This window comes from Protopterus annectens, chromosome 4.part0, assembly GCF_019279795.1.
Source record: "Protopterus annectens isolate FY-2018-M chromosome 4.part0, PAN1.0, whole genome shotgun sequence".
Taxonomy (NCBI): domain Eukaryota; kingdom Metazoa; phylum Chordata; order Ceratodontiformes; family Protopteridae; genus Protopterus; species Protopterus annectens.
The window spans coordinates 1206402498-1206419670 of NC_056733.1; the positions used below are offsets into that span (position 1 = coordinate 1206402498).

The window sequence follows — 17173 nt, forward strand, 5'->3', positions numbered from 1 at the left end:
GTTGAAATTTGCTACATTTAATGTTATTAATTCTGTTATATTTACTGTTGATACATTGTGTGTAATGCATATAAACTAATTCCTTAGTTCATTATATATTTTAATGCTTACTATTATTAGCCTCCAGAAGTTATTAATTTTGTGATCCATTCTATAGTATCCACGTAGCCATACCTGTGTGCTTGCTGTCTCCTTAATAGCAAGTGTGAACATTACTTATTAGGTGTTAATAGTGTTCTGATGAAGCTATAGTGAAATCTTTGATTATAAATGCTTTACTGCTTTGTTTAGGAGTTAGAAGGGTTAACTGAGGAACATAGGGAGCCAATGTATATGATTAACCTCTGTATTATTTAATCATTTTCATTAGCTAATAGATTCCAGTTTGGTTCTCTCATAGCTGCCCACCTGTTATCAAGTTTTATATTAGTAAGTTTGAGGTCATACATACCAGTGCTTATTTTTGGAAACAACAAAGATTTTTAACAATCTAGTATGAGAGGTTGACTATTAACTTGGAGCATTACTTCCTTCTGCCAGCAGCTAAAATATAAGCATAAATGGCAAAGAATGATAGGGTAGTTGTTCTGTAATAACACACCTGGGATGATTTGAAATACAGTAATATAGCCAAATGTTTTACTTTCTCCCCCAAAAATATGTTATAACAGAATTACAATAATATGTGGCCTTATTTCTGTTGTTTCAGTTCTCCCCCAAAATATGTTGTACAAAATTAGTCATATGTGGCCTCATTTCTATTTCATTTCTTCCCCCAAAATATATATAACAGAATTACAGTCATATATGGCTTTCTTTCTGTTATTTCAATGGCATAGTTCCAGGATTTCCTGTTTTTTTTTTTGTTTTTGTTTAAGATAAGCTGTTCAGAAAAAGTTCTGACTGACTACTGAGAATCTAAAAAAATTGTCATGTGTTACTCAACAGCATGAAAGCTCATACCTCTCAGTGTACAGAGTAGGTTGAGGTATAACTTTGTAGTGTGTATGCAAACCATATTGTGTACTACTCCTTTATTACACAGTAGTTTAACTAATTCAGAACACCTGATTAGTTACTAAATCGGAGAAAAAGTGATGTCAGATAACTATACAGAGCAGTCACAAAAATGATCACAATTTTTATTAAAATGCCATTTTTATTTATTTATTTGTTTGTTAACCAGGTAAACCTAGTGAATACTAGTGCATCGTTTCAGGACCAGTCCTGAAATAATGTCTGGTTAAGTGACTTGCTTGAACTTACAAGGTGGGGAAATAGATTGATGTGAACAGCTCATAACCTAGATCATCTGCACCTGAGCGATTGTGCTTTACACAGAAAGTGTGGCTCTTGAAACATTGTAAGTCAGTTTCCACAAAGTAGCCTAGTGCGTTAAAAGGTGTGTGTGCTTCTGTTTACATATGGAGGGAGAAAGAATAGGGGTTACCCCCAGGCCCTTCTCATTGAGATTATAAAAGAAGTGGAAGGTAAAAGGTTAGGTGGACACTTTAAGCCTATTTTAAACTCAGCGCATTTGGGGAGCCACATAAACCAAGAAAGCACAGAAACAGACACAACGAACAACGCGAAAGTTGACCTTAAATTGAGATTTCTGTGTACATTTTCAGTAGACCATCTCCACATTAGGGAGATCTTACAAAAGAACTGGTCAATTATAAGGGAAGACAAACAGTTGTTGGACCTGTTAGGATCAGCTCCATTCACATTTAGAAAAGGTTGCTCATTGAAAACCCTTTTGGAGAAAAACAAACGAACATTCACTAATAGGATCAGGGGCATGACCCAATGTGGGACATGCCGTCAGTGTAAAAATATCCATGAAGGGTCACAACTTTATATCAACAAAAGGATATATAAAGTCATGGGCAACTTTAATTGTGGGACCAAAGCGGTGGTTTATGTTGCCTTATGTGATCATTGCCCGGCTTTCTATATAGGAAAGACCGAGAGGGCATTTAAAAGGCGCATATATGAACATCTATATGCCATCGCAAAAGTTGACATAAAGAATGCATTAGCCTGTCATGTCATTGACCATCCTGGTCACACTTTCCATTTTGCTGTTTTAAAACAAGTAGCAACAGATTTAAATAGTGGGCCATGGCAGGTAAATTTGGAAAGGGAAGAGTTATTTTGGCAGGTTAGAACAGGAGCGTACATTTACCCTGGCCTAAACGACGCTGTTTCTCTATCCTGCATTCTTAAAATCATAGCCATGAGGAGATAACATATTCATTTGGTTTAGACAGCTATCCTTATGTATTATGGATTTTTTCAGACTTTTTAACAAGCAAATTTATTCACTCATGACACAGTATGGCCACAATAGTTGCGGGCTGTGAGTGGGGGAATAGATTAAGCTAGGTGTAGCTTAGGGTATTATACTCATATTATTAGTAAACACATATGCCCTAAACATAAATTGCTGTGTGTTTTTTTGGGCTTTTTTGTGTTCATTCGAGAAATAGGGGTGGGTTGCTCTCCACTTGTATAGTTACAGGAGCCTGTGATCACTTTATCAAATATACTGGTTAACATAATTGTAACTCTAGTAGAAATAATTCTGTATTTCTATAAGGGGTTGGATGATTGTATATTATATTATTTATTTAATAAGAAAAACAGTTTTAATAACTTGTACGTAAGATCATTCTTAAAGGATGTTTTTAAACAATGTGTTTTTAACAAAGTGTTTTTATCAACACATAAAACATTGTTTTTATTTGTAATGCACACAAATGGTTAAAAGGAATTTTTTAATTGAAGATGGAAATCAATTAAATCTTGATTAACTGGGAGGGACAAGTGTATTTAAACTCCCTATTACTTCTTAGTAACTGTTTTGTCTGAGGAAGGTTGGTTATTAACCTACCGAAAGTTCTTGTTTAATAAAGTGCTAACATAACAGCTTTTACAGCTATCGCTTGGTTATTGGATTTATTTCACTACGCCTGTTGCAGCTTCCATTGGGGTTTTTTATTTCACTAGTTTATATGGAGGGAGAAAGCATTTTTCGAAAAGATGGCTAAATGTTTTGCAGGTATGATGTATGGCAAAAAATTAAGATGTTCTTCATCTCACATTGCTGCAGTCATAACCTGTGGGTAGTCCGCTGTCCTCGGTCGGCCCGAATACCAAAGTGTTAGGCTGGCGTCGGCCATGGTCGCTCAGATCTGACGTCAGTACGCCGTGGTACTAAAGCGCATGACCGACGCCATATCCTCAGTCTTTCTTGCCGCATGGTCCGAAGCAGAAGCAGCGTTTGCAAGTGCCGTTCGGCGTCCTGAAATTTTCATATTCTGAGTTTCAGACCGAAGACCAAGTTGGGCTAAGTACCCCGTTGGGGAATATTTTTGTCTTTTCTTGCCTCAGTTAAATCCGGATGTCAGAAAAAGTGAATAATTGTATTTCTTGTGGGAAACAGATACCTCATAGGGATTACCACTCTCTCTGTATTCCTTGCTTGGGGCCTGAGCACGACGTAGTCGGGTGTCGCTTTTGTGCGAGATTTAATAAGCGCACCATTAAACGCAGGTTAGATTGTGCTAGGCTTGTCTTCGGTAAGCGGTGTAACCACAATATGCCGTCGGATCCTCCGACGCCCGCTACTGCTAAGAAGCGTAAGGAAAAATCGTTAAAATCCAAGCAGGATGAGTCGTCCGTTACGGATGCCGGTTCTTTAGAAACTACGGTGGAATCTGTGGATCCAGCCGAGGTTTCAGCTGAGTCTCAGGGGGAGCCTTTAATTTTGCAGGATGTGGCCTCTCAGGAGTCGGGTCAGGCTGAGGGGGCCTCTCAGGTCTCTGTAGTCCCTTCTTTGCATAAGGTGGTTAGGCCTTCTACTTCTGTCTCTAAGGTACCTTCTAAGGTCAGGCCTGGTTTGTCTTCCTCTGGCGTCAGCCCTAGTTCTGCAGGTTCTGTACCTAAAAAGCATATGCTGAAAATGGCAGAGGATTTGATTACCTTAATCAGGGGTTCTATGCCCCCTCCAGATAAGAGGCCTAGGGTGGAGCCAGAGGTGGAAGGATTGGAGCATTCCTCAGATTACTCGGAGTCTTCGGCTGAAGACATTCAGGATTTTCCTCCTTATTCTGATTCAGATGCAGAGGATTCTACTCCTTCTGCTTCCCTTCCAGAGGATTTTTCTTTTTCTGAAACCCTTCATTCCATGAGGGAGCATTTTAAGTGGGAAGGTCAGGATTTCTCAGATTCTCGAAAGAGACTTAGGGAATTTTTGTTTTTACCACAGCATAGGCCCTTGGCTATACCCCCTGTTTTGGATGTTGTTCAGAATGTTTTCTCTGAAGCTTCCCTTAATCCTGATTCTTTGCCTCCTGCCCCGGTCAAGCCAGACAGGTATTACAGAGTGCCAGAGGCTCATAAATATTTGTATAAAAGCCCAAGAGCTGACCCGGAAACTATTAGCCAGGGACCTAAGGGTGTCAGGGCTTCTGTTGTAAAGAATCCAGTTCCTATGGATAAAGATTCTAGAGCTTTGGATAGGTGGGGTAAAAAGTGTATACCTCTTCCACTCTAGCAATGAGGGCTTTGAATTGCCAGTTTCATATGCTGAAGTACCAGAATTTTCTCCTAAGTCAGTTAAAATCTAAGGTAGATGCTTTGGCAGAGGGCATAGAGTGTAAGGAATTGCAGGATTTAGTTCATGCCTCTGATCAGGTGGGTAAGCATTCTTTGCAGTGTGGTTTTGATGCTCTTCAGGCTTCTTCCAGGGTGGCTGCCACTGGATCAGTTATTCGTAGGCACGCCTGGCTTAAGGATCAGAACTTGTCAGAGCATGTTAAAGCTCGAATTTTGGATGCTCCCCTTCAATCTGAAGTTCTGTTTGGTTCTCCTGTGGAGTCAGTTTTGAAGAAAATGGAAGACAAAGCTAAGTCTATGCAGACAGTTAAGGATTTTTTACAGGTGCAGCCCCCTAAGTTTAGCAGAAATTGGCCTACTAAGGGCTTATCCTTCTTCTGATTTACAGTCTAGGGGCAGATCTAGACGTGGTAGGGGCAGAGCTCATGCTCAGGGTTCTTTCAGGCCTAGGACGTGGAGTTCCCCTGCACAATCTTCAGGTGAGGGCAGGGGTCAGCCTTTTCGTAAACAGACCCAATGACCTGTATCCCCAGCTGCCAGATCCCTCCTGTCTGGCAGCTCCTCTGGGAGGAAAGTTGGCACTTTTCAGGCAAAATTGGCTTTTAGTCACCCAGGACAAGTGGGTGTTGGACATTATAGACCGAGGCTACAAGTTTTATTTTCACACCTTGCCTCCTTTCAAAGGCATGCCAGACGTTCCTCCTCAGCAAAAGTTGGAGGCTCGCAAACAGATTTCTTTACTTTTAAAAATGGGGGCTCTCCAGGGGGTCCCTCCATCAGAAGTGGGCCTAGGATTTTATTCTCGCCTGTTTTTGGTACCAAAGAAAGGAAACACTTGGAGGCCAATTCTGGACTTGTCTATTCTCAACACATACCTGGACATTCCCAAATTCAAGATGTTAACTTTGCAACAGCTTCTGCCTCTGCTAGGCAAAGATCACTGGATGGTAACTCTGGATCTCAAAGAGGCTTATCTTCACATTCCTATCAGGCCCAGCTGCAGGAGGTTCCTGCGTTTTCGGGCTGGCACTTTTCATTATCAGTTCTCTGCATTGCCCTTTGGCTTATCTACTGCCCAGGGTGTTCACAAAGTCCTGGCTCCGTGATAGCCTTCTTAAGACTAAGGGGAATACAAATTTATCCTTATTTGGACGATTGCCTGATTCTTGCTCAAGACAAAGTCAAGTTACTTCACCATCTTCAGTATGTTATGACAGTGTTAAGGTGCCTAGGGTATTCTGTGAACGAAACAAAGTCCAGTCTAGTACCCTCTCAGGACATGTGCTTTCTGGGTGTGAGACTGAACACAGCCTCTCAGATGGCTTTTGACCCCGGACAAACAAAGAAATCTTGCCCTTTACTTCCAGCAAGTATCTCTACGGTCCAGGCTGACTGCAAGGACAGTCCTTCAGGCCTTGGGGTTCATGGCATCTTGTATTCTGGTGCTTCCCAATGCCAAACTGCATATGAGGAAGCTACAATGGTATCTCAAAAGCGTATGGACTCAACACTGCCACGATTTGGACACTGTCATTCAGATAATACCTTGCATCCAAAGGGAATTCTTGTGGTGGGCTCAGGAATGTCACCTAAACAAGGGACTCTCTGTGACCCGACCAGAGGCGAGACAGATCTTAACGACAGATGCCTCAGACATGGCTTGGGGAGCACACTTCCATGGGAAATGGGTTCAAGACACGTGGCCTCCCAGACTACAACATTTGCATATCAACATGAAGGAGATGTTAGCAGTCCAATTTGCCCTGATGGCCTTCAAGGATCTACTTCAACCAGGACAGGTGTTGATTCAAACAGACAACACAACAGTCATGTGGTACATCAACAAGCAAGGGGAACCCATTCTACCCTCTTTGCAGACAAGCTATGATTTTGTGGGAGACTGCTCTCAGTTTGCACCTCACTCTTCAGGCAAGGTTTCTGCCGAGCACAGAACTCCTTAGCAGATGTTTTGAGCAGACAGATGGTGGATCCCCACAAGTGGAAATTGGATCCTCATGTATTTCAACAGTTGACGGTGGCTTGGGGAACTCCAGACATAGATCTGTTCGCTTCTCCACTAAATTTCCAACTGCCAAAGTTTTGCACAAAGCTGTTTCACCCAAAAGCTTGGAAAGTGGATGCTCTATCATTCAGTTGGAACAACCTTCACGTCTATGCCTTTCCTCCTCTGCCTCTTCTTCCCAAGGTGCTCTTGAAGGTCAGACAGGACAAGCCTTGCATGATTCTAATAGCTCCAGATTGGCCACGTCAGCACTGGTACCCTCTGCTGAGGAGTTTAGTACGGAGCCTCCTTGGCCTTTGCCATCAGTTCCACACCTTTTGTCCCAGGCAAGCAATCATTTCCGCAATGTCAGGATACAGTCCCTGCATCTGACAGCTTGGCATATTCTGTTTTAGACCCTGGGGGTCGCAGCTTCCTCAACAAGTTTTGAATGTCATTTTGGAGGCCAGACGGCCTAGTACCAGGAAAGTTTATGCTGATAAATGGAGGAGATTTTTTCTTTGGAGCAAAACAAAGAGCTTTGATGTCTCTGTGCCTAATTTGAGTGTTTCACTTCAGTATCTTACAGAATTATTAGACAAGGGTTTGTCTTTCTCCTCTGTAAAAGTTCATGCTGCAGCCATTTCTGCTCACTATGACTGTGACCCTCCTTTATTCTCTCACCCTTTGTTTAAGCAATTTCTTAGAGGGGCAAAAAACATAAGACCCCCGTAGAGCTCTTACTCCTTCCTGGGATCTCAATTTTGTGTTGGAAAAGCTCACTTTACCTCCTTTTGAACCTGCAGCTACTACGGAGTTGAAGTTTTGTCTTGGAAGACTGCTTTTTGTTGGCCATTACGCCTGCTAGAAGGGTATCTGAATTACAGGCTCTAATGGCAGTTGAACCCTTCTTGATATTTCATAAGGATAGGGTCTCCTGCGTACTAACCCTACTTTTATGCCTAAGGTTGTTTCTAATGTGGCATTAAACCAATCTATTCATTTGCCTACATTTTATGCTGATCCCCAAAATAAAGGGGAAAAAATTTTGCACTCTTTGGATATTCACAGGCAGTTGCGTTATTATTTGAGCAGAACCAAAGGATTCAGGCAGTCTCAACAGTTGTTTATTTCTTTTGCTTTGGGTTCTCAGGGGAAACCTGTTTCAAAACAAACTATTTCTAAGTGGATTGGCCATTGTATTGCTTTTTGTTATTCTCATCATGGTAAGGAGGTTCCGGCTGGAATCAGACCTCATTCCACTAGGGCGACTGCCACTTCTAATGCTTTTTTAAGGGGAGTAGCTACTAAAGATATTTTGGAGGCAGCTACTTGGAGTTCAGTGCACACTTTTTCTAAACATTACCATCTCCCTCTTTATTCCAAATCTAGGGCTGGGTTTGCCACTGCAGTTTTACAGGGCATGTTAGCAGCTCCCAATGCTTTATGATTTTGCCAACCTCCCTTTACCTTTGCTTTGGGATTCTACCCACAGGTTATGACTGCAGCAATGTGAGATGAAGAACATAGTACAGTTTTGTACCTACCATAAATGTAGATGTTCGAAGATCCACATTGCTGCAGTCCAATTTACCCTCCCTCCTTCCCCTCTGTAGTTTGGTGTGGTTGTGTGGTTTGTGTTGTAAATATTGTTTCTACATGGGTGGTTGGGTGTTTTTCCTTTTTTGGCTATGGCCTTTCTTTTTAAGGCCTTCTGACATCCTGGGCAAGAAAGACTGAGGATATGGCGTCGGTCATGCGCTTTAGTACCACGGCGTACTGACGTCAGATCTGAGCGACCATGGCCGACGCCAGCCTAACACTTTGGTATTCGGGCCGACCGAGGACAGCGGACTACCCACAGGTTATGACTGCAGCAATGTGGATCTTCGAACATCTACATTTATGGTAGATACAAAACTGTACTTTTGTTATGATGAAAGTACATTGAAGAAAGCCAGCTGGATGTCACAGAAGGGCGGCTACCTAGTAACCTGTTCTGAATGTTACCAGTCAAACTGCTGGTATACCTACCGTTCTTAAATTTTCTGTCCAGGTTATCATAGGAAATGTCATGGGCTAGCTAGAAGAGAATGGATTTACTTTTGATGAAATTTCAGTGCTGGTTGTGACTTGCAAAAGCAGTTATCATAGTAAGCACTGGTGTTACAGTAATGCAGATGGCATGTGAGATACAGTACTGCACATGGCATGTGAGATACAGTAATGCACATGGCATGTGAGATACAGTAATGCACATGGCATGTGAGATCTCATCGTTGAATAGGCAAAGAGCCATACATTGTCTAGTAACACACTTTAAGGCATCCTGCTTCACACAGCCTGCTCCTGTATACCTTAGTATGGCTCCAACAATGTCCACTTGCATTCTGTAACTGTGTGTGGGTCATTGGTGAGAAGTCCAAAGCTTCTGGGTCAAGTCCTGAAACAGGAACATAATCCAGTCTTATGTAGTTATCAAGACTAAGAAAACAATAAACAAAATAAATTTTAGGGGATTTCCAGCCAAAAGATCACAGTGGTACAAACTTGACAAGATCTTCCTGAGAGCCACCCTTCTAAATTTAACACTTGTTGACATATTCTGAGTTTTGACCTACAGACAATAGATGGATTTTCTAATTGTTATGTTTTGCTTATGTCATTGTTGTGTTTGTTTTATATGTATGTGTGTGTGTGTGTGTGTGTGTATATCACTGTATCAGTGAATCTTAGAAGATGGAGGAAATTCGTGAATCTTAGAAGATGGAGGAAATTCCTCTATCTTCACTTCAAAAAAAAAAAAAAACACAAAGTGTTTTTTTTTCAGGGGAGCAAGACACCCTGCACCCTCACATGTTCATATCAGGGAAGGGAAGCAGTTGGCCAGTGTTAGAAAACTGCCCTTTTCCCCACATGTAGTGTGATCTTGGAGTTGGTATATATAGTTGGTGGGGGTGTGGGGGTGCAGCCCTCTACCTGGTCGGGTTTGACATACTGCGGTGTGTGTTTCCTTCATAAGGTGGCCAAGTGCTTCCTTTCCTTGTGGTATTTTTCACTGATTTGAACGTTCACTCTTTTCATCTTTATGAAAAGAGTTTCAGCAAACTGTAGTTCTTTTATGTGAAAAGGCCAAAAATTAAACTAGTAAAAATGAACACCACCTGTCCACAGAGACTACGACTACGGCTTTTAATGAATTAACAATAATATGAATAACACCAACCAACGTTTTATTGATGTTTATTAATTCGATTATGTGACATAGACCCGTATATACACACACACACACACACACACACACACACACACACACACACATATATATATATATATATATATATGCACATGTGTTGGTATCATTTCTCATCTTAAGAGTTGTTGGAGATGTGAGTCTAGAAGCTAGTGTATATGTGGATTGGCAATGATCACTATCATGTTGTACCCCCATATCTGTACATGTTTGTATTTGTACACCAGCAGTGATACAGACTGCGTGTGTCTATGTGTGTGATGTTTTCTTCATTCCTCAGTTGTGTGACCATGGGGTTAATATACAAGTAAAAGGGGTTTAAGTAAAGGGGGCTTGTCCCCCTGCAGAAACTTTTTCTCTATGGTATATCTGTTGTATATAGTGTTTTGCATCAACTGCTCTTCAGTCAAATGAGTTTTTCAGTCATTTTTTAGTGAATTGTAATTCAGTTAAATGAGCATTTGATCAAATTACATAGATCCAGGTGTACATACACATGTCCATATGCATGTGTGAGAGAAAGAGTCCATAGGAAACAGCTGATGGCAGTGATTCTTTTCCCTTTTCTGTACGCTCCAGAGATCTGTCTGTCTCTCTCTCTCTCTTTCTGTATGGGTATATATATATATATATATATATATATATATATATATATATACATATATATATACATATATATATATATATATATATATATTTATATTTATATATATATATATATATATATATACACACACACACACGTGTATGTATGTATGAGTGTGTGTGTGTATACATACATATATATATATATATATATGTATATATATATATATATATATATATATATATACATACATACACCCCCCCCCCCCAGTGGTGTCCATCCCATGTGCAGACTCTGCCAGCCTTTTTTATCCTGACCTCCATTTGTTATATCCTTCCCCTTCCCACTTGGATGGTTCAGACAGCTCAGTATTCTTCTTACTAATCCTTACACCTTCTCTTCTGTCAGCACCAGTGTCCTCGGTCATTACTGCTGCGTCTTGTAGAAATATGGCCATTTGGCTTGCATTTGTTTTAAATGTTTATCATTCATAATGTAGAAATGCCCTGTGTTACTCCTTAATTCTCAAACCCCCACTCCACACATACACAGCCTCTTGCATGCCCCTATAGGGTGAAGCAGATATTACATATTACGCTTGTATAGCATCGTGTGTGTATAAGGTATGCATCTGATTCTACAAAGTAACTTTCCATCTTAGTATTTAGTACTGTTGTCCCAGATTGCTTCTCTGAAATGTTGCCATACTTTGACGTTATAAGATTGTTATACATAGCTACTGAGTTGCAGTTAAATTATGAAAGGTAAGTAAAGAAACAAAGTGCACTGTTTATTAGCCAAAGTATATCTGTCGAATTGTTCTGTACTGGCAGAACAAGTATTTTCTTGGTGTTCTGCTGCATTAATTACTTAATGATGATGGATGCAATCAGAATCATTTTAGTTATCTGGGTTGCTTAATTTACCTGTTGCATTCTTCCATATTTTTAACGAGCTTGGATGCTAAGAACCCACCATATTTATACTGCAGTAATAACCCCAATTTGTATTTTGTTTTTTGTTTTTTTTTTAAATTGTTAAGCTGGCTGTAGCATTGATCACAAATCACTAATTTCATTTTCAGCCCAACTGTATATCCTGTTTTGATTGTACAGATAATTTAGTTAAGAGTTTAATATCTTATTGCTATAATGTGTATTATGTTTATTATGCTTGAAAAAACTGTTGCTGAAAATTTCTGTTTGTTCTGTTCTTTATTCCACTAAATGCATTTCTGATGTATTTGTGTGTTTATTTACACAGCGATTTCCATGGATGAGTGCCCCTATACAAGTCGGTTTAGTAGGATTCTGGTGAGTAACACATTTAAATGTTTACAAGAATGTACTTTGTCATACAAGCTGTTATTCACATGAGATACATTGGAGCAGTCCATGAAGTGCTTGATGGAAGTTAATATTCAGTCTGCCCGCCTGCCCGTGCAGAACTAGTACACCAGTAACTTCAGTTAGATGCATCTGACATGCACTTAGGTCATTGTAGGGTGTGCCAGTAAAACAGGCTGGACTGTTATAAGGAAAGCTTGTCTTCCAGGCATGGAAGGGATTGTAGTTTTACCCAGCTTGAACGGTGGTAGAAATAAGCCTTGAAGCAGCTTATCAACATTATCACTGACCAACTTCTGGTGTTCTCTTTGACATTAACCTTGATTGACCAAGGATGTTCTATTAGCCATGTCTTGGAGTGTTACTGTACTAGTGTTCCACTTTTCCAATATATATGAAAAAATAGAAATGGACCACCTTAGCTGGTTAGGTGAAGACCACCGATCTCTGTTCGCTACTGGTGCTAGAGTGGGTGAGCCTTTTCCTCTGTGTAATACCAAACTTCAAGGAGTCAGGAAGCTGTAGTTCCTTAATTTAGTGCATGCTTTTGTATTTGATGTTCTCCAGTATTATTTACGTAGTTTTCTGAACTACAAAAGAAAGCACTGAGCAAAGGCCTGCAATTTAGTTACTTTTCTGGCTGTAGCTGGATAACTTCTAAGTATAGTGTAAAACAAGGTCTGAGCCAAACATAAATCAGGGTGATTAGAGACAGAAAAGAAGCAGTTCTTTTACAGAAGATAAAGAAAATAACAGTGGCCCTCACAAATCCCATTATATGTCAGTGGCATGGAAATTCAAAGTTACTGCATTATGTCTGGCATGAGTCATACAAAGCATTATGGGAAAGAGAAAGGGTTGAAGGAGAACAAGATCATGTTGATACATCAAGCCCTATTGGTAGTGATGTTGTGGAAAACAGGCTAAAATTACAAATAAACCACTTAGAGTGATTTTGAGGTATGAAAATAGGTCAGGAAACAAAGATGGAGTGAAAAAAAACAGATTTTTTTTTTTTAGTTCTAGGGTGGAATTTTCCTTTAAATAGGCATGAATTATGAGAAAATACATGGGAGGAGATAAAGTATGTGTGTGGAAGTGCAGGGCAGCTAGGAATAGAATGAAAGAAGCAAAATAGTTTCCACCTGCCAATTCAGTGATAGAGGCTCTGCCGATGCACATTGAAGGTCAGCTCCAGGAATGCAGCAGTGCAAAAGCAAAGAAAGAAATAAAACATATGTAAAATAAAAGCTAAATAGATTAATTGGAAATGACATAGTGAGCTAGAATGCTTGTACTGTCAACCAGTAAGCAGCTACCTGTGCACCATTAACCCCCCTTCCAAATAAAGCTGATTGGCCCAGCATAAATCCCAGGATCTGCAGTGTTTTTCTACCTTGATTCCAGATTATGTCCAAAGAAAAGCGTAGCAAAAGAGTGACCTGTTCTCCTCCCTAGTGCATCATGCATTGCAAAATGTTTGAAGAGCTCTCAGGAAGGACCCTATTCATATTCTGTCTGTGGTTTCTAGTGTGAGTTTCTGCATGATTCCTTGACATTTTGATTGCCCTGAAGATGTAAATCAGGTCATTGTTTAACCTCTGCAGATGGCATGGCTGAAGCTTCCCTTCTTCAAGATGTAGAGTAGGAGCAATACAGTATCCTTAATGCCAGTTTTAGGGGAAGTGCTCTTTGACTAGGCAGAAACATGTGTAAACCACTTTAGAGGAACACCTGTTTTTCCTGCCTCCTGTTCCACTGCCACATGTAGCTAACCCCCAAAAAGCCGTAGGAGGGCTGTCATATCTTACATCTCTGTTGACCCCATCAGAGTGCTGTGAACTCTGGTCTGAGACCGTCAGCAAAGGGGAGAAGGATTGATGAGGCAGTTCTATTTTTTCATGAAGTGGAGGACCGTTGCCAGTATCAGTGGATTTTGGGCATAGTTCCAAGACATGGCTAAAGGTGATTATTAGATCATCTATAAGAAAGCACCTTGCAGATTGACCAAATCCATCTAGTAGATCTGTTGAGACTGACAATACAGTCTGTTGTCAGAATGGGCCATGCTGATTGCACCTTGTTCCACAATTTTTTTTCCTCATGATTTCAAGAGAGTGGATCAGTTTCATTATTTTCTGGCATTTTACCATCATTCTTCACTTTTGGTAAATCTGCTTCCCATTGGAGTCACTTCAGGAAGCATTGCTCTTTTTGTTACAGGAAGTCTGAAGGATACTGTCACAAAAGGAAATATTGCCAGCCTAGCTATTTGGAATTTTATTAATAATTATATGTCATTTGTGAATATCAATATGATTTACATAGAAGTGTAACAGAGGGAGATACTGAATAGCAATGAGCCATGTCTGTGTTACAAATATATTAGAACTGTATTTCATATTATATAGACATATGTGCTGAAGTGATATTTTTATACACTATTATAACTATTTAGATGTATGTATTTTAACAGGGGAGACTAAAACTTCAGAAGAATAGTGGAGGTCGAGTTACTTCATGGCTGGGCCATAAACAAAAAAGATGCTATCTTTCATTTTCATTGCAGTAGCAGACACAATGTCTAGAACTTGAAGTTTTTTGTATCCTCTTTAAAATGTAGGGGAATGTAAATTATTTTACAACTTCCACCATTTGCCAAAAGATCTAAGGCCTATGTATTTTTCTAGCAATGGGGGTTTAGTTTGGGAACTAAAGTCAGGTGACAAAAAGTGATGTCATCCTGCAAGCTAACCCAGCAATAATATTTGATATTAATTTACGAAGTCTCTGAGAGAGAGAGTGCAGTTTTTATTTTGTCTTTGACCTGACAACATAGCTGGAAAACCCACTCACCACATCTGTTTTGCCTTGCTATGAGTAAGTCAGTCTAGGGTACAGTCATTTCTCTTAGATACAGTTAAGAATATAGCGCACTATAGCTTAGGTGTTTTCTTTGTTTAAGACTGTCCTGCAATGTTGTTTTAAATATTCCCTGTGATTTTGAACTCTGAAGAAACTGTGGTTGTTTACTGTTTTCTTGTTCTTTTATTATTTATTATTAAATATATTTAAATCTTTCGTTGTGGTGGATATTTGTGAGACATTTTAAGCTCTTAGAGTACTTGCATATCTGTTTGGTGACACTGTGCAGGTCACCCCTAATAGCCTTGCTCTTGGTCAAACTACCAGTTGTATTAATAGTAACATTACACAGTAAGATTGGACACCCTTTGCTAAGGGCCTTAAAGTTGCTGATAAGTAGTGGCTGGAGGCAGTGAAAACTACCCTATAGTCTGGGCAGAAGGGGGCATAGCTAGTAAATCTGTGCCAGCCTTTCCCAGGTGTGTGTGTGTGTGTGTGTGTGTGTGTGTGTGTGTGTGTGTGTGTGTGTGTGTGTGTGTGTGTGTGTGTGTGTGTGTGTGAGTGTGTGCGTGTGCACATGTGCATGTGCATGTGTATGTGTGCATGTGCGTGTGTATATGTATGTATGTATGTGTGTATAAATCAAATCTCAGTGTGTGTGTGTGTGTGTGTGTGTGTGTGTCAGCTACTTGGGCAGGGACATGAAACACTGGTTGGACAGAGGGGGTGCTGGTGGTCTTGGCTTGGCCATTCAGCTGAGATCTCAACTCTGTAGCTGTGTCAGTGGGAAGTCTTATTGGGGATCTGGAGAAAGAGGCATAAACCAGCCCAAGACTGACTGTGGTCTTTGTGTGCTCTTAAGGGAAATTGCACTTTACTGTGTGTGTACTTGTCATCCTCCCAGTGTGTACATCCCCCACTGTTGCCAGTGGTCAGGATTGAGGCTGCGTGATAACTGGGTCAGTAGTGTGGCATCACAGATACATTGCAAATGTTTGGCAACAATGTGCAGTCCACAGGTTGCATTCTTTCCTGATATAGGCCACCAAAACGTAACCCACAAAGCTTCTGGGTAAAATACCTAAATCATAATTTTTCGCAGGGGGGGCAAGCCACCACTGCATCTCCTATGTGAGGGAATTTAATTAAGTATACTAACTCTAGGACTGCACAAGAATGGTGCAAAGGATACCACCTGGGAAGGGTGAAAAACAGCATTTAGATGTCCAGGAGTTTGACAATACAGCACAAAATACAGAATACATTCTCGAATAGCTCAGGTCAGGGCATCCAAATTGGGGAGATTGCATTCAGTGAATATTTTGTTTTCTTTTGTGAATGTCATACTTCATGACTGTGGATGGCTTTTTATCTTATACATTTAACTGAGTAATGTCACTAGACACAGGTGGCTTTTTCAGGGGTGACCTGGGAGCACTGTCTTTTTAACAAAGTTGCTTGAAGTTGCACAAAAAGTGCAAATGGATGTGGAAGGAATTTAATCAAGTGGATACAAGAAGCAGCTCCTTAACAGCTCAGAGTCATAACCCTCTGTGTTAATTTTGCTGGATATGATGGGTGTCTTTTGGCACATTAGTGTTTGGAGTATACACAGGATATATCTCTAATTTGCTTTTGGTAGGTATTGGTCCCCATGCAAAATGCTGCTCTTTGTACTAACTTCAGTACTTGGAGTATTTGTCAAGGAAAAGTCTGTGGTGGTCAAAGGCTTACAGAGAAAGAACATCCATGTGTTCACATACCTGAGTGACTTACTCTTCACTGACCTTCCAGAGTCTCACTGAAAACATCCTTGCACCTGAATATTCCTGATGTTCTTCGTGTTTCACTGTTGCAGTCACCACATTTAGGTTATCCCTGCCAGGTTAGCCCTCGGCTGGCCCGAATACCAGAGGCTTAGTAATTCTGTGTCATTTGCTGTCGCTTGAGGACTGACGTCAAATCGTCAGTAGTATAAAGTAAGGCAGCCAGTGCCATTACATCAGTCTTTCTTGCCATGGAGCCCGAAGCAGAAGCAGTTCGCACGAGTGCCAGTCGGCCGCTACCTGAGTTTCGTCTACCGAATTGAAGTTAAAGTCTTCTAAAGCTAAGTACCCCATTGGGGGATCCTTTGTTCTTGCACTAACCGATGTCAGAAAAAGTTAACTATTGTCTCGCCTGTGGAAAGCTAATACCACATCAAGACTTTTTCTTACTGCATCACTTGTTTAGGCCCAGACCACAACGTCCCCCATTGTCACTTCTGTGCTTTGTTCAACGCCAGAACTATCTGTCGTCGGGCCCTTATTGTAGCTAGATATTTTTTGCGTACAGTCCTCGAACTCCGATATGGCTTCGATAAGCCATCCGACAGCCGATCTTCTGAAAAAACATAAAGATAAAGACAAAGACCCACCACACAGGTCCAAACCTTCCGACAATGCTCCCGTTAAGCTAGTCGTCAGTTCTCCGGTCCTCAGTGAAGCGCTTCCGCAGCC

At 40.7% G+C, this 17173-nt stretch overlaps 1 protein-coding gene across 1 annotated transcript in view; it reads left to right on the forward strand.

Moving 5' to 3' along the window:
- Positions 1-17173, forward strand: part of SFXN1 (sideroflexin 1) — an 800283-nt gene that overhangs the window by 624966 nt on the left and 158144 nt on the right. The window contains exon 9 of the mRNA XM_044069135.1: positions 11728-11777. Coding sequence (XP_043925070.1) covers positions 11728-11777 — 50 coding nt within the window. The remainder of the gene's footprint in view (positions 1-11727; positions 11778-17173) is intronic.